The sequence below is a fragment of the Pipra filicauda genome, unplaced genomic scaffold (genome assembly GCF_003945595.2).
Source record: "Pipra filicauda isolate LSUMZ 115617 unplaced genomic scaffold, ASM394559v2 scaffold278_size1010298_pilon, whole genome shotgun sequence".
In the NCBI taxonomy this organism is placed as follows: domain Eukaryota; kingdom Metazoa; phylum Chordata; class Aves; order Passeriformes; family Pipridae; genus Pipra; species Pipra filicauda.
The window spans coordinates 383881-401080 of NW_024104396.1; the positions used below are offsets into that span (position 1 = coordinate 383881).

At 50.6% G+C, this 17200-nt stretch overlaps 2 protein-coding genes across 7 annotated transcripts in view; one reads left to right on the forward strand and one right to left on the reverse strand.

The window, feature by feature from the left end:
* The window catches only part of UBE2R2 (ubiquitin conjugating enzyme E2 R2), a 54139-nt gene extending 47506 nt beyond the window's left edge, over positions 1–6633 (forward strand). Inside the window, exons 4-5 of the mRNA XM_027722228.2 lie at positions 2054–2188; positions 3504–6633. Of these exons, the coding sequence (XP_027578029.1) occupies positions 2054–2188; positions 3504–3723 (355 nt within the window). The 3' untranslated portion in view covers positions 3724–6633. The remainder of the gene's footprint in view (positions 1–2053; positions 2189–3503) is intronic.
* Positions 6634–10019: 3386 nt separating this feature from the next.
* UBAP2 (ubiquitin associated protein 2) overlaps positions 10020–17200 on the reverse strand; it is a 106251-nt gene continuing 99070 nt past the window's right edge. For 3 of the 6 annotated variants that reach the window (XM_039382630.1, XM_039382628.1, XM_039382625.1), the window contains 6 exons: positions 16017–16231; positions 14614–14716; positions 14423–14530; positions 12891–12958; positions 11722–11913; positions 10020–10167 (listed from right to left, as the gene is read on the reverse strand). In XM_039382630.1, coding sequence (XP_039238564.1) covers positions 10072–10167; positions 11722–11913; positions 12891–12958; positions 14423–14530; positions 14614–14716; positions 16017–16231 — 782 coding nt within the window. In that variant the 3' untranslated portion in view covers positions 10020–10071. The remainder of the gene's footprint in view (positions 10168–11721; positions 11914–12890; positions 12959–14422; positions 14531–14613; positions 14717–16016; positions 16232–17200) is intronic. The other 3 variants (XM_039382631.1, XM_039382626.1, XM_039382629.1) reach the window with 2 other exon arrangements.

A 17200-nucleotide genomic window follows, 5' to 3' on the forward strand; every position in this document is an offset into this window, starting at 1 on the left:
TAAAGAGATGTATAGAGTCTCCTCTGAAGACAACAGCACTGTAAACTCTTCAAAACACTTCAGTGTTCCCCAGAATGGGGTGGGGGCTGTAAGGAAGCAGAACCAGCCTTGAAATCACCAGTCTTTACTCTGTCAGCTTGCATGAAACAACATGATAGAATGTGATCCCTGGCATCATCCCAGAGCCTCAGCCTGCGTCCAGTCCATGCAGTTTGTACCTGATGCTGAGGTTTTCAGTCCCACGTGGTTGAACTTTTTTAATGGTTTTGTCCTGTCAGACTCCCTGTGCTGGGATGCCTTTCTGTTACTGTACTTTATTCCCCTTGCTTATCCACAGCAGCCAGGTTTGAGTTGGACAAGACTGTCCAATCTTTAGGACATCAGCAGTGATGGTGCTGATCTGATGTGCTGGTTGGGAATGTGGAGCTCAGAGAGCTTCACCTCTAATGCAGTTGCCTTGCTGTATTTAAGTAGCTTTGCAGTGACTTTGGAGTCTGGGCACTGCAGTGGAAATATTGGCTTCTCCTCACTGTTGATGGAAGTGTGGGAGAGCAGATGCTAAATCCGGACATGAATTCTTGTCCTTGGCCTTCCATCAACTTTGCTCTACAGTAAAGCTGCTGCACGATGCTGGAGCTGACATGGTGGCTTTGCAGCCTCTTTGCTGAGAATCAAAGGCTTTTAAATGAATTCTTGAGATGAAGTAGAAGATGATCTCTTCTGCCAATTGTTCCAGTCTGACCAGACAGGTTTTTTCCGGAGCTGCAGATCTCTTTTCCTACAGAGTTACATAATTTGGAAAATAAATTGTATAAGACTTTTCTGATAGCCATGCTCATCTGGTCAGACACAAGTGTTTAGTTTCAAAACCTTTCAAGAAAATCAGCAATGAATGAGAAAAAGAAAATGAAAAAGAATGAGAAAAAGAAAATGACCAAGCATTTCCTGGAATTGCATCCCAGATTTATGATCTGGTAGATTCACTCAGCACGTGCTGCTCCGAGCATGCCCCTCAATCAGTGCAAATGCAGCTGTGGCTCCAAGTGTCCTTTAACCAAGTTCTGCAAAGGGGCTGTTGTGTACTGCTGTGTTTCAGGACTTTCTCCCTTGTCTCTTATTCTTCCCTGCCCTTGGATGGGAAGCTGTTCCTGGCAGTACCACTGGGACAGGTGGAGCTGTTGCGGTGTCCAGGTGTGCAGAGCTGCCTGGCGGGGCTCGCTGTTGATGTTTGTGCTGGTTGTGGCACAAGGGCTGAAGTGCAGAGGGTTGTAGGAACTACAGGAGAGGGGTTTAGGCAAGAGGGCGGTGTTTGCCCCTGGTAAATGCCAGCAGAGCAGGGCAGCTGGCGAGGTGTGGGTCGCTGCTGGAAATCCTGGAAGGCTGTCTGTCTGCTGGGGTTGCATGACTGGCTCATGCTGGCTTTGCTGAGCACCAGCAGCTGAATCCCTCTGGGCCTTGGCAGCTGGCCTGGGTGTTGAAAAACATCTGCACTGCCTTCCCCTTGCTGTGCTCGAGTGCTGCTGCTGCTGCAGCTTTTTTAGTGATGCATCAGCTGAGGAGAGAAGAGACCTACCCACGATCTCAGCCTCTTACCACCCAGTGGGGCAGGGACAAAGCAGTGCTGCCTTTTCTGATGGCCTTGGATCCTAATGGTTCTTCTCCCTGTGCAGGGCAGGCAAACAACCTGGCTTCCTGCTGGGAGGCTGCATGCCAGCAGGAACAGGCTCACTGAGCAGGTTTCCAGCCCCACACCATCTGTGAGTGGTGTGGACAAGCTGAATTCTGCTCTGGTTGCAGCTTTGCCTGCTGCCCTGTCACAAACACATGCACAGACACATTGAACTGCAGTAACATGAGTTTTATATTGTGTCACCTTTCCTTATGGATGGCCAGGGTGTGAGGTTCATAAATACTTGCTCTCACTTAAAATATTATTCTCAGCTTAAGACTTGACTTCAAACAAGTTTTTGATGCATCATCCAGAGAAGTCGTCGGCATCCAGAACCCATGAGTGCGTTAGCTCTGACTCTGCTGTTGTGGTTACCTCTTTCAGGACTATCTTACTGAGTGTAATCTCTTTGCTTAATGAGCCCAACACATTCTCCCCAGCCAACGTGGATGCATCAGTCATGTTCAGGAAATGGAGGGACAGTAAAGGAAAAGACAAGGAGTACGCCGAAATCATAAGGTAAGTTTTTCCGTGTGGGATGCTGTGCTACCAGCCTCCTGTGTTGAATCCTGTGAAACAGGGTGCTTCCAGAATTTGCTGAAACCGGTTTCTTGCAGTAGTTGTTTCTTTGGAAATGAATTTTATCATCTTATTCCAAGTCCATGCGTCTGGTTACTCCAGAGTTTTCAGTGCACAGAAGCAGTGCAAACTTCTGGAGCAGGAGGACTGGGCTAATATGTCTTTAAATGGTCCTTTTTTCAGACTAATCTATCATGATGCTCTGCAAAACCTATTGGCTACTAGTAAATCCCAGTCATAGTCCCTGCTTGCCTTTTGAGCCCTGCATTGCTTGGGATGTGGTGGAAACTGACTGCATCCTACTAATTCCTGTGCTTAATACATGCATGAATCATAATCATGTCCCTCCAATTCGGAGGACTATCAGTGGGATTTGGCAAGACCTTGCAAAGCTGGGTTTGATTAGCTGGAAGCACTGCTCGGTGCTGCCCTTTGAGAAGTTCATGGTTCATCAGGAGCCGCAGGGAGATGATGTGAGTGTGAGCCAGGGCTGCTGCAGAGCCCAGAGAGGGACTGCTGGCTGAGGCCACATCTGTGCTAGCTGTGCCAGCAGGATGTGCCCCTTTTGGAGCTGGCAGGGCAGTGTGTCTGTGCAGAGAGCCGAGCTGGGAGGTTCAGTCCTCCAGCTCCCTCAGCATCAGCAGAGCTGGATGTATTCCATGCACATGGAATGGCAGACTGAGGAGCAGGCGGGTGGGTGAGGGGACGAGGCTGCCATCTGCTCCTCCCTGCTGGGAGGTAGCAGCCAGAGCCTGTCCTGGGGGGATGGGAAACACTTGGCTTCTGCCAGCCCCAGGCATCACTGGGGTTACAACTGTGCCTCAGGGTGCAGCCACACGCTCCGACTGCTCTGGAGCTCAGAGCTGCCAAAGCAATTGTGGGAATTGCAGTTCTGAGCACACAGGGGTAGAGCTGTCAGGGTGGAGTCAATAAATCATCATAGGAAATCCCTGACCATTCCTCCTGTAGCAAATGGAATTTGCTCTGAGCTCTGGCAGGTCTCTTATGTAGAGTCCTGTGAAATAACAGATTTCATATGTTGCTGCAAACACCCTTGGCATGTTCCCAAGGCTGGGACTGCAGGAACTAAATCTGTTTCCAGTGCTGTTTGTGGTGCTTTATCCAAACCTCCAATCTCCTGACTCTGAGCTGCCAGGAGGGCTGGGCTGGGGGCTGGCCGGGAGGTGGGAGTCGAGCCGAGCTGCCGCTGGCACACGGCCCTGCTCACGTTCCCGCTGTGTCCTTCTCCCCGCAGGAAACAGGTTTTGGCTACCAAAGCTGAGGCAGAGAAGGATGGCGTGAAGGTCCCCACTACACTGGCAGAGTACTGCATCAAAACTAAAGTGCCTTCCAATGACAACAGTTCAGATTTGCTTTACGACGACTTGTACGATGACGACATTGACGACGAGGACGAGGAGGAGGAGGACGCCGACTGTTACGATGATGATGATTCTGGCAACGAGGAGTCGTGACCTGCTCCCTCTATGCCCCTGTACTGCCCTGCCGACTCAGGCCAGAAGGGAGCAGCGGTAACCTAGCAGCAGTCCAGCAAAAAAAGTGGGGGGGGGGGGTGTCAAAAAAAAAATGAAAAAAAAGAAAAACAAACAAACAAAAAAAAACCCAACACAAAACTTTGTCTCCTGCTGTCTCCTGTTGTATGGATCTGTTTGCTCCTTTTTTATGGACCTCTTAGAGACCCTCCACAGAATGTCTGAATTCTTGCATTTTTAACCCTTTCATCACTGTATTACGATTTCTTTTTAAAAAAGAAACTCCCCTTTTCACTTCTCTACAAAACGCTCACAGCAAAACAGGTTTGCTCGCGTTTAGATTCTTGAATTAAATACAGTCTTGCATTGAGATGTTTAATGTATTTAAAGCTGGAACAAACCCATTGGAAGCTGGGTTTTCAGGAGCTCAAGTGCTGCATTTACTGGGAAGAAAAAAAAATCCCCACGAAGCAAATTGCCAAGGTTTAGCTGCTCCATTTACAATAATAGCGTGTGTACATTCGTTTAGCCTTGTGGTGGTGGCTTTTCCTTTATGAGGTGTGGGGCGGAGAGTGTAAAGCTACTGTGTGTTGAGCTTGATGGGATGTCACTGAAAGGTACAGTATTCCTTTTCAGCCTGCTAAGTTAGGAAATAGCTGGCCCCTGGAGCCCCAGAGGGCACAATCAGCTTTGTCTCTGGAAAAGGCTTGTGAGATGAACCCTAAAATAAACACTTAACACTTCACGTCTGTACAACTGAGCCCTGGGTTGCTATTTATTTTTTTTCATTGTTCTTTTTTCAGACTAGGATAGGGTTGCAGAAGTTCAGTTTAGCTGTTCTGCTGGCATCTGCTGCCAGCTGCCCCTCTCTGCAGGGATGAGAACAGATGTGAATCCTGCTGCCCAGTGGGCCACCATTCATCCTGAACTTCTTTTTTGGCAGTAGGAGAGACCAGTAGCCTCCTGCCCCAGTGCTCACTCTAGCAGCCCTTGCTTCCTGCAGCCCCAGCCCTGCGCAGCTTTCTGTTGCTTATGTAGGTCACCTGTGGGTCGGTGCAGCTCTGCTGCAGCCCCTCGGGCTCTGCGGGGCTGGCAGAGGTCGGAGCTCCCCTTGTTGCCTGCCTGGGGTGTCCAGGCTGTCCCAGTGCCCCCCAGGGCAGAGGGTGGGTGGTGCTGGGCTCTCCCTTGCCCACCTGGCTGGGGCACAGGCAAACGTGTGCAGCCTCCCAGGAGAGAGGGGGACTTTTAGGCTGGAAGGGAAGGCCAGCAGCAGGGTCTGTCTTCAGCATCATGCTTCATTCAGCTGGTGCCCTGAGCTCGCCCTCCCGCACGTTTCTGGGAGCTCTTGGCAGAGCTTAGGGCCCTCCATCGTGGGCAAGGGGATCAAATCATGCATGTTCCTGTCTCAGAACCCTCTTCCCCAGTCCCTCAACACCCTGACCGTGTTGCAGCTCTTCATGTTTGGCCGTGGTGCAGTGCCCCGAGTTCACCTTGTGCATGATCCCTGGATGGGCTGCCAGCCCTGGCAGCCCCAGAGCAGCTCAGGGGTGCTGCCCCTGCTTTGGTGAGACCCTCGGTCCCCACAGGTACAGAGTGTCACCACGGCCAGGGCCTGCTCCTCTCTTCCATGTATCTCAGGGTTTTCCATGGTACGTCACCAGCTGGGGCCTCTCCGGGGGGTGCTTCGGTGGGATCAGGCTTTGTTTGGGATCAGCTGTGCCCCGGGCAAGACTGACAAAGTTCCGAGTGTGCTGCCTGGAGGGAGAGGAGGGGAAGGCAGCCCTCGGGGAGGGGAGGAAGGCCTGTGGGGTTCCCTGTGAAATGAGCAAGGCAGATCTGTTTTCAGTGTTGCTTGGCAGGGGTTTGCTGCAGCAGGGACAGCCCCTGCCCGGGGATGTGCATCCGTTTGCCCCCAGGGAGTGGAGGCAGCCCAAGTGGTGATTCCTTGTCCCTGCTGCTTCCCATGTCCCTCTGCCCTCCTGCTTGCATGTTACCTGGAAAGGCAGCTGCACCCTCCTGAGGTGTCCTGCTCCTTCAGCTCCACCTTCCAGCAAGGACTGACTCAGCCCCAGGTGCTTTTTGGAGCCGGCAGCGGGGCTCCCCTGCAGCCAGTGAGTGTGGGGCACCCCCAGCCTCACAGCAGCCCTGCAAGGGTGGCACCGGGGGTGGCAAAAGGGCCACCCCGGGACAGGGGCACCAACCTTCAGCTTTCAGGTGGCTGAGGGTGGTGAAGGAGCAGAGTGTGGCAATGCTGGCTGTGCTGATGGCTGGGTTGGAAATGAGGATACTGCATCTTTCAGGATTTCCCTTGTACTTTTGACCGTCTTCACTGTATACTCTCCAGTGACTTGTATTTCCAAGCTTGGTGTTGTAAGATGCATTATTATGACTCTTGTTTTACCCTTTTTTAAAGACAAGAAAGCAACCTCTTTTGAGCGCTCCGACAATAACCAGACTAATTTCTCTTCCCCACTGTCTTGTGCAGTGTCATTGCTTGTTGACTTGCTGGTTTCCTTTTTTTCAGATACAACTGAAGTATGAGGGGATTTTTTTGAAACTATTTAAGAGATGATTGCAGAAAAATGTTTACCTACTCTGTGTATTCTGGTTTTTTTCTTAACCCTTTTTCTCCTGTTTCAGCCAATATTAGCGTTTACATTTGCAACTTACAAGTCCCTTCAAATGCAGTTTTCAACCATTCTGAAACCAGCAGGGTACACTAGATTTCTTAGTAGTTTTCTTAGCTGAACTCCCAGATGTTTTCCTTTTTTTCTTCAGTATAATTTACCAGAAAGAATTAACTGATGCATTTTTGTGTTGTCTTCCCCTTCAGTAGTTATATTTTGTCTTTTCTGCACATCTGTCTACTAATAAAAATGTGAAATGAAAATATCTCTGTACTGTTACTTCCCTGGTTGTATTGCTTGGGTTATTCAAGAGCTTTGAATGACAAGCTCAGTGCTGCTCTGGTATCAATGCATACACCCATACACAAAAATCTGCGAGGTTACTGGGAAATAAAACCACTGTTTGACAGCTGCCCACACCTAAGACTAAAGAACAAGCTGATTTAGAGGAGGACTTTGGGAAAAGGCCACGAGCTTTGCTGTTGTATTTAGTCTGCCTAAGTCAGGAAGGGGGAGACCAGTGAGAAGTTGGTTCATGGATTCATGACTGGAGCAGGGAAGCAGGACACAGGTCAGAGCTGCTGCCATGAGGCCGTGGTGCTGCTGGTGGTTGGTGCTCTGGCAGGGCAGGAGCTCAGCACTCCTGATAGGATCAGACACGGCAGCAGGGACCTCCACTGCTGGGGCAGGGAATGGCTTTGGCCTCGTGCAGAAGCCTGGCAGAGAAATTGAGGTCATGGCTGCTGGCCCTGCCTGGCCCACGCTGTTCCCTGCAGGCCCGGGAGAGGAGAAGTGTGTTTGCTGTGCCTCAATGCTGCAGTTGGGCTAAAATTAGCGGGACAAACATCAGGGAATTGCACTGGCTGCACTTGGCATCGATGGCAGTGCAGCAACTGCCCAGTCAAATGTAGCTGGGGCCAACTGCTTTGGCTGCACAACTGTGCTGGAAGAATGGTGGTGGCATTTTGGAGCTGCCTTCCCAAAAGAGTCTCCATACTGGTGCTGTCTGGGAGCTGGCTTGCTTGTATCTCCTGCCTGGCTCTCCAGCTCTGGGCTGCCCAGAACTGCCAGGAGCTGCTCCCTCCAGCTCCAGCCCATCTGGCAAACTCACCTGCCTCTCGAGCAGGTTCCCCTGCCTTTCCTTGACAGCCAAGTGCAGCTGGGCTACCTCGACTCCGCCATCAGTGCCTGGAACTGGGCTTAGAGGGGAAATTGCTGCAGAGTCCAGCAGGAACTGACAGTGTAGGAAAAGAGCAGAACACCTTGTTGAGTCTCCCAAGGAAAGCAGAGGAGCCTACATGTGGCTGACTGCGACACTGCCTGTGGGCAGGACCTCAGAGCAGCTGGGAAGGTGCTGGAGCTGCCTTGGCTGCTGGGTGCTGGGGAGGAGGAGGGTGCTGCAGGACAGCACAGTCCGTGTGCTGCCCTTTCTGTGCTCACAGCCAGGCTGAGGATGGAAGTTGCCTGGCTGGGGTCAGTGGAGAAGCACTGACAGGAGTCTGTGCAGTGGCTCTGCCAGGCATCCGAGGCTCAGGGGCTGCTGTGGGCTGGCACCAACTGGCACCTGCTGCCTTTCCCCACCTCCAGCTACTTCTGGACCCTGACACACACAGAAGGACTGAGCTACACCTGCAGGGCAGCACCAGATATCTATAAACAAGAACTCAAGTGTGTGAAGGCAGCTCTGGGGGGTTTTTGTGAAGAAGAACTCCTGTGAGGCAGCAGCTCAGACCATGGGTAAATGAGGTGCTGTTGCTGTAAGGCCACAGCTGCTTGTACAGCCCTTGTAGAAACTGACAGGCCCCAGCCTGCAGACACATCCTTGCCCTCCTTGACACCCCAAAGTTGGTGGCAGTGGGACAGCAGCTGCCAAGAGCTTGCAGCAGCTGCTGGAGTTCAACCAGTGTCAAAACCCGAGCCAGGGCAGAGGAAGGCCAGGGCAGTTCTTGTGCTGCTCAGAGGCTGGGGGAGGGCTGGGTGACAGCTGGGTCCCAGAGGGCCTGAGAGCTGGTAACAGAGAATGAAAAGTGGTTCTCAGGATAGAAACAATGTTTCTTGTGGATCTTGAGGGGAAAAAAGAATCCCTTGCCTCTTGTGTGCTACATATTTACCCACTTCCTCTGCTGCTCAGGAGGATAAGCAGAAGACTTCCCTTGGGAACCCTCACCACTGCCCTTCCTCCCAGAGCAGCCCATGGACCTCGTGGGCAAAGCAAGGGAGGGCAATGCTGCAGCTCTGCTCCCTCTCCATCCCAGCTGCTCCACAGGGACTCACAGCACCACCCCAGAAGACTCCAAGGGCAGAGACAATGTTGCTGGAGGGAGTCAGGGTGCTGCCCTGATCCCATCCCTGCTGTAGCTGCCTGAGAGCTCCCGGCCCTCGAGGGAACTCACCCTGGTCAGACCCACCTGCTGCTCTTACCCTCCCAGCTCAGCTCCTTTTGCAGGAGCAGGTGGAAAATGACAGGCTGTAACACTCCTCCTGGAGCCTTTGAAAATGCAGACAAACACCAGTGATATGCTCAGATCTTTATTAGGTGGAGGAAGGGCTATAAAGAAATGAAAATCCTAGAACATTCAATGCACTGGTGTAGGACAAGAAGGACCAGGAGTTGCCTCGAGGGCCTTTGTTTTAAAAAAAGTGGGGAGGGACAGATGAAGTTTCCATCCAGTCGCTCTGGCTTTCCTGGGAGGGTGGCTCAGGGCAAAAAGAGGTACAAGACACAGCTTATACTTTTATTTAAGAAACCGCTACATAGTTTTTGCCTCTAATGATGCAAAGGAGGTTCCAGGAGCCATCCAGTCTCTTGCTAGAGAAAAACAACAACAAAAATCCCCAAAAACAAATAAACAGCAACAACAAAAAAAAAAAACCAAACAAAAAAAAACCAAACAAACCAAAAACAAAAAACCAAAACAGAAAACCCTGTCCTTTATTATTATTATTATCAAAAAACTGAAAAATTCAAAGGTGAGGCTGCAGCTCAAGGCCACAATGACAAAACAGCCCATGACAGTTTGTCTTGCACAGCAGGAGGGAGGGAGGAGATGAAAGAAAGGGGAAGGCCGATAAAAAAATTCTTTTTCTTTCTTTTATTTTCCCCCTCTTTAAAATAACAGCTATACTGGGGGCTGGGGATAGATATAAACCCAACAGGACACATCTTGATTTGCTTTTTTTTGAAGGGCAGGTCTCCTTATTTGCCTGAATTTAGAACTGCATTCAATAAATGGGATCCAGCTCTAAAAAAAAAAAAAAAAAAAAAAAAAAAAGGTGCAGTTTGTCTTTTGTCTGACAGAGTTCAAAAACCCATAGAGCTTAAAAAAAAAAAAAACAAACAAGGAAGGAAGGATGCCCTGGTGCAGATGGAAAATGAATAATTAGTTTTCCTACAAAGAAAATAAAAGAGGCTTCAAGATGCAGAAAACCACATTTAGGCTCTATTACATTTACAAATACATACATAAATATATTACATACAACAGCAACTCAAAGAGGAAGCAGGCGAGTCACACAGAGGATGGCTGGCTGGCTGCAGTTCTCCCTGCACAGACGCTTGGCTGAGCAGTTACTTCTCCTAATAATTCCAGGAATGGGCTTCGGCTTTTGTTTTCCTTTTTCTCTTTTGTTTTCTTTTTTTTTTTCTTTTTTTTTTCTTTTTCCTCCTCTCCTTTCATTCTCTCTCCCTTCCCCCATTTCGGATTTAGTTTGTCCAGTATGGAGAAGTGCCGTAGGCGGTTTTGGTAGCCTGAGACTTTTGCTGCATGGTGCTGGGTTGGTTGCGTTGGCCAGATCCACCCTAGAAATGGGAAGCAAAGGAGACATGGGCATCAGCTGCCATAGCCCCCGAGCTCCCAGAAATGACAGGCCCACCCAAACATCACCAGAGACAGCCCCCACACCCACCAACGCAGAGATGCTACCTCCAAAATGGATCTGTTCCTGCCCTGCAACATCTCTGCATCCTGCAATCCAGAATGAACGGCCACAAGGACAACAAGCAGGAGCTTAGAGATGCACCATCCCACTGCCTGCCACCCAAGACAGGGTCAAGCACAAGGAAAGTGAGGAGCAGGACTGGAAACAGCAAAGGAGCTCTCCCAAGGTGAACAGAGGTGGCACACCAGGAAGGATGTCACACATTTGGAGTGCAAAAGCATGTCCTACTTCTGGACTCCCAAGGTTGAACACTCTGTTCTTCCAGGGAATATTTAGACTGAGGAAAGGACACAAGTGTGCAGGTGAAATCAAATTGGAGCTGACATGTACTCTACAAGGGGATGTTTTGTTTTCCCCCAGAATCATAGTCCAAGTGCTCACGTCCTGCTCTCCTGCTGCAAGCAGAGCACAGCAGCACCTGCCTCAGTTTCACCCCTCAGCCCATCTCTCCACACTCCACATCAGGATGGGCTCTTCACAGAGTCGCAGCCTGGCTGAGGCTGGCAGGGACCTCTGGAGGTATCTTGTCTGACCCCTGTGCTCGAGCAGTATCACCTAGAGCCTGCTGCCCAGCACCATGTCCAGACAGCTCCAAGGATGGAGACTCCACCACCTTCCTTGGCAACCTGCGCCAGTGCTTGGTCACCATCCCAGTAAAAACATGTTCCCTGATGTTCAGAGAGAACATCCTGTGTCCCAGTTTGTGCCCAATGCCTCTGTTCCTGTCACTGGGCACCAGTGGAAAGAGCCTGGCTCCATTCCTCTTTACACCCTCCCTTTGAGTATTTCTGTACATTTGATGAGATCTGCTCTCAGTGCTCTCCAGGCTGAACTGTCCCAGTTCTCAGCCTTTCCTCACAGGAGACATGATCCAGTCCCTTCATCATCCTTATGGTCCTTCACTGGACTCTCTCCAGTGTGTCCACACCTCTCCCATAGTGGGAAGCCAAGAACTGGATACAATGCTGCAGCTGTGGCCTCTCCAGCGCTGAGCTGAGGGCAAGGATCAGTTCCCTCAACCTGCTGGCAATGTTGTGCCTAGGGCAGCTCAGGATCCCATTATCCTTTTTTGCTGCAAGGGCACTTTGCTGGCTCATGGTCAACTTGGTGCCCACCAGGACCCCCAGGGCCTTTTCTGCTGAGCTGCTTTCCAGCTGGGTGGTCTCTAATATATGTTGGTGCATGGGGCTGTTTCTCCTCAGGGGCAGGACTTGGCACTTCCCTTTGCTGAACTTCATGAGGTTCCCTTCCCAGGCTGGCCAACAGCATCAAGTCTGTCAGTCTGCAATCGCTGCCAAGGCCCTTTCCCAGTGAGCAAAGCAAACACCAGAAAAAAACAACTCCCCCAGGACCCTGCAGGGATGGGGGGAGCAATGCCCTTGGGCAGCTGCAGAGGCAGACGGGGCCGACTCACCTGCCCATCCTGCTGAAGGTGGTGATGCAGCATCTGGGAATGAGGCTGCTGATGTGCAGGGAGGATATGAAGAAACGGGGCTGGAGCATAACCTGGGGCAGCACCAGGGTTCAGGGGCCCAGTGGATCCGAGAGCAGAGGGCAGGCTGAAGGGAGGCGGAGTGCCAGCATGGAATCCCTGCTTGTCAAACGTCTGCACAGGAGGCAACAGGCACATTGTCAGACTGATGGGAGCAGCCCAAGCCAGACGAGAAACAGAGTGGCCCAAATACACATCCCCTGAACCTTTGACTGACCCCATGAGCAAGCCAGGTCACACTGAATACCTGCCAGCACCCCTGAGGATGAGTTTCAGCTCCTGTTCTCATCCATATTTCTGCACTAATGGTTTTGACATTTTTATTTTCACGGTTATTGTGTTCCTTTTTCCCTGACCTCTTTTCATTCAGAGGGATGTGGGATGGCAGCAGCTGCCTGATCAGTCCTTCTCACACTGAGTGGGCTCAGCCTGGAACTACTTGACCTACCCAGGGCAGTCCAACAAAAATGCAAAAACTTGAAGTAATATTTTCCTCTTGCTGGCCAAAGCTTGACGCCTAACTCTAAGCACGTAGCTGACAGCTGGCTTGCTACCTGTTAAGTATGGATCACAGCCAGACACCAATTACCCTGGCTGAGGGTGCAGGGAGGAGCAAACAGGAGCTGGATGTAAGCCCAGTGCCCAGCTTGTCAAGGCACCTCCTGCTTTGCTGGGAAGTTGCACAATGAGCAATGTCCCCAGGAGACTGTGGGACAGGGATTCCTGGGCATAGGGATGGGCACTACTGCCTGGTTCCTCTGGTGAAAAGCGAGAGGCCACTCGACTCTCCTGCTTTGGGAGCTATTTAGACTAAAAGTCCTATCACCCATCACATTCCATTTGCACCCAGGACAGTGCTGGCATGGGGCAGCTTGGGCAGCGTGCAGCACAGGGAGCACTGAGCCTCTGCCAGCAGCTGCTGTCAGGAGCTGACACAGCAGGAACAGTGTGACAGAGGACAAGCCCAACAGCAAACAGAGCCAGTGTTACAGATGCCATGGCCTGCTGACCCTGAGACTGGCCAGCCTGGGAACAGAAGGGGAGTCACAGGCCTGGCCTTGGGCCATGAAGGAGGGTCCAGCGTTGCTCACCTGAGTCTTGTTATAGACTGAGCCGCTGATATCAGGCACACCCGTGTTACTTGAGGTCACAGAAACACCTGGAAAACAAAAATGCCACCCACAATGAGAATGTCACCCAGCACGATCCCCTGCTTTGCTCCCAGTGCCTCCGGCAGCCTCAGTGGATGCACTGCCCTGCTGCTGGCCAGCCCAGCAGGGTTCTCCGGGATCTCAGACCCACGGCAACCCCACATGAGAACAGAAAAAAGGGCTCAGTTCCTCGTTCTCAGTGCAAAGCAGGAAGCCAGCGCACTGGGATAAATCACTCAGGTCCATAACCCAGCAGTTACCACTTGGATTCCAGTGCACTTCACCAGGCAGCATCTGGTTGCACTGAACACTCGTTTAAGCTCACAAAAAGCCAGATTTCCCCTAGGATCAGGGGAGCATTTGGCTCTTCTGCAGCATTCCAGAGCCTTCCAGTGGTGCCCTGAGCAATGAGACTCAGCATCTCCAACACATCTGAGCCCCTGTCCTTTCACACCCTGCAGAAGAGTGAGGCCTGCGATGCTGCCCTGCCCTGACACCAGGGACATCGCTGACTCAGACTGGCTTCCACCGGGACTGTCTGGCAGCACAACAGGCTCAGAAACACTCACCAGCAAGGTGGCTCTCAAACCAGACACTTATTCACAGTTTTATAAGGACTGGCTCTGATTATTTCACTTGCATCAGAATAAAACCAGCAGTTCCTTTGGCAGTTGACTCAGAGGACTGGACTCAGAAGGTGTGCACTCCTTAGCAACACAGGTTACTTCAAGCCTGTAACCCTCCTCCAAACATTGCTCTTTTTTGGATTGCTTGTCCACCAAGGAGAGCATGATCACCTGGTGTTTCAAATGCAGAGCAAAGCTTGGTATTTGCTTAAGCCCAAGGATGAACTAGTTAGTGCTAAGCAGTTCAGTATACACTTTGCAGGTCTAACCAGCATGTGCAGAATAAAGCTTTCATATGAGCTGTGTAAATTCTTCAGCCTTTATGGTCACAGAGGAAACATTTCCAGGCATGACACAACGTGAGTTACAGGGTGTACAGACAGCAGCTTGACAGCCCAGAGATGTGTGAGGTGTCCTGCTGAGGTGTCCTGAGACACACAGCTGTCTCAGAGGCCTATCAAGAAACTTAAAATCTAGCCATCATTTGCCAGAGGACCCATTTCAGCAGCAGCATCCAACTGCTCAGGTTTCACAAACAAGGCACTGCTGAAGGATCACTATGTTCTTCAGCAAAGAAAACTTTGGCAGGGGAAACAGCTCACCACCTCTCCCATGTATAATTGTGGACAAAGCTGCACATCAGCCACACAAACCCCATACGCAGAGTTCAGCCACGAGGTTTAGAAGGAACACCTGGGCCGTTAGAGAAGCATTTTGTGTACGGGAGATGGAGAAACAGCTTGGATCATGACCCTGTGCAATGCTGGCTGCTGTGCTCACTGCACAGCACTGGGAGATTGCCCTACTAAACCCCACTCCGGAGCAGCCTCAAGACTCGTGTGTTACCTTTCCCAGGTCCAGTGCCAGCAGATTTGTTTTGTGCTTGAGATGACCCACTGTAGCCTCCTTTGCTGTAATCTCCAGCTGCCGTTCCCTGCGTTAAGTCATCGTAGCCTGCCGGTGTGTACAAGACAAGGTGTTACAGGGCGCAAGCAGCGCTGCGGGCGCGCTTGGGCAGCGCGGCGGGGAGCCCTTACCTCCTGTGCCGTAGCCATGCTGTCCGTAGCCACTCGCCTGCTGGAAAGGAGTCGATGCTGTGTTCAGGTTGACTCCGTGCTGCTTGGCAGACGCTGGAGGGACCTGGACAAAGGGAGGGAACAAAAGGCGCCGTTAAGCAGGGAATGCGAGCTCCCTCTGCCATCTAGTGGGGAAGGCACCTCCACTTCACCTGGGAAATTCAGTCTGGAGTTGGGAGGACTGGCATGGCACTCACACTTCCAGCAGTAACTTGCTGTAGTGGAATTGTGCAAGTCCCAGGATTTTTGCTAGAGCAATTGCAGTGCAGCCCTCCCTCAGAACAGGCTGCATATTTCTGTCATATGCTCCATGTAAACAGCCAATTCTTAGCCACAAACCCAGGAAGAAAAAACACAAAATCAAACTAAACATCAGTTCCTGCTTGAGGCTGTTTCATAAAACACTGTCCTGTAGGGCCCTAAACAGACACATCTACCCTTCTGCCTGGAGCAGCACCTCTTCCCAAATAACCTTCTTCCTCCTGCGACTTCCAGGCCTGCCTTCTCACTCAATGGGGTCTCCTCCATCCTTAAAAGGATCTCCAGGCACTCTCAGCTCACTGACTCAGCTTTGGGTCTCCCCTTGACTCTTCAGAGACTAGTAAGGGCTTTCAGGAATACCAAGTCCATGAGCTGCAGCTGTCAGCTATTTAGAGAAAACTGCTCATGAGTTCTGGCCTTTTAAACTTCTTGTTTTCTCCTGGAAGGGACTGCATCTATTTTCTCATATTGCATGTTTCTGGTGAGCCCTTGCAGACTGAGGAAGTTGACTCTATTCCATTTTCATAAGACTCCTCTCTGGGGTCCTCAGTACAAGAAAGCCATGGACCTGCCAGAGCAGATCCAGAGGAGGGCATGAAGATGATCATAGGGATCAGCACCTCTCCTATAAGGACAGGCTGAGAGTTGGGGTTGTTCAGCCTGAAGAAGAGAAGGCCCTGGGGAGGAGACCTTACAATACTTTACAGGGGCTTATAGGAAAGATGGAAAAAACATTCAACCAGGCCCTGTAGTGACCAGACAAGGGGCAGTCATTTTAAACTGAAAGTTGGTAGATTTAGATTAGATATAAGGAAAATATTCATTACCACGAGGGTGGTGTGGCACTGGCACAGATTATCCAGAGAAGCTGTGGATGCCCAGTTCCTGGAAGCGTTCCAGGCCAGACTGGATGGAGTTTTGAGCAACCTGGTCCAGTGGAAAGTGTCCCTACCTATGGCAGGGAGGTTAGAACTACATGGTCTTTGATGATCTCTTCCAACCCAAACCATTCTATAATTCCAAGATGTAGAATGTTTGGGCTGGAGAAAGCCAGAACCAGAGAGGCAAGCAGGGAGTGTTACAATTTAGGCTGTCACACTTACAAACATGGTTGGCCCATACTGGAATGCACTGGGAACACCGGGCACACCAGCATAGTAAGGGAGCCCAGTGTAGCTGTACCCCGGGGGCAGGGTGGGGTTGAGGAAGGGCTGCTGAGTTGTGTGGTGAGTCTGTGTCTGGTTCTGCTGTGGCTGGGCCAGCGTGGTGGCCGGAGCAGGAGAGGCGGAATCCCCACGTCCAAATTTCGTTACATCACCTGCGAAAGAACGAACTGATCAGAAAAGCTGCCAAAGCTACTCCAAAGACAGAGAATTCAATCGATTAAAATCCTCTGAATGCAAGTAGACAACTATAGAAGAGAGCACACCCTACACCTCAAAGCCTGCAGTTGTTCATGGTAAGCCCTCTCCCAGTCTCTGTTCCTGACAGCCACAGGGATTATTGCCTGTTCATGGCACAAGAACTCTGTGCCATGAATAATCCACTGATAAAATGGAGATACCGATACTCACCTATCTGACATGGTCTGAGTACATTCATTACTATGAGATCATTGCAATAAAATATGCTAAAAGCAGAAGTATGGTAAATAGCCAAAGAGCCAATGGTTGTCGGGTTAAAGTGTCACTCTTCTGGAGGTTAAACTGATTAGCTAAGCTTCATGGGCTGAAAGCAAGTTAGGATTTACAGGCAGTGATGGGTATATTTTTGCCAATGTCTGTTTATTTGTCAAGCATGACTAATTAAGATGTCCAGTTCCTCACACCACCAAAGTTCTGAAGACAGTAGCTGAAGGCCAGGAAAGCAAGGCTTGCATCGTGGGCCACCTTGTTGGAGAAGTAGGAAGGGAAATTCAGTTATTAACCCAAAAGCAGCCTCCCAGGAGAAGGGATTATGAAGCAGAAAACTCCCAAATACCTGAATGTTCTGGCAGCCTACAAAGCAGCATGTTTATATGTTTTTTTAAGGAGGTGACATACATCAGTCACATCTACCTCATCCTCCACAAGTTTTTCTTTTTGTTGGTTACCAGGAAGTATGACAACACTTAATACCTTCACTACAGGAACTACAATGCCCATGGCTACAGTTTTAAGCTGTAATCAGATGGCAGTAGATGAAAACCACTGCTGAAAACTCTGGATAGCATTAATGTCATCTTTGCACAATGATGACTAAAGAGAAAGAGCAGGAGTGAAGAAGAGCTTCTTCAATCACATGCTTA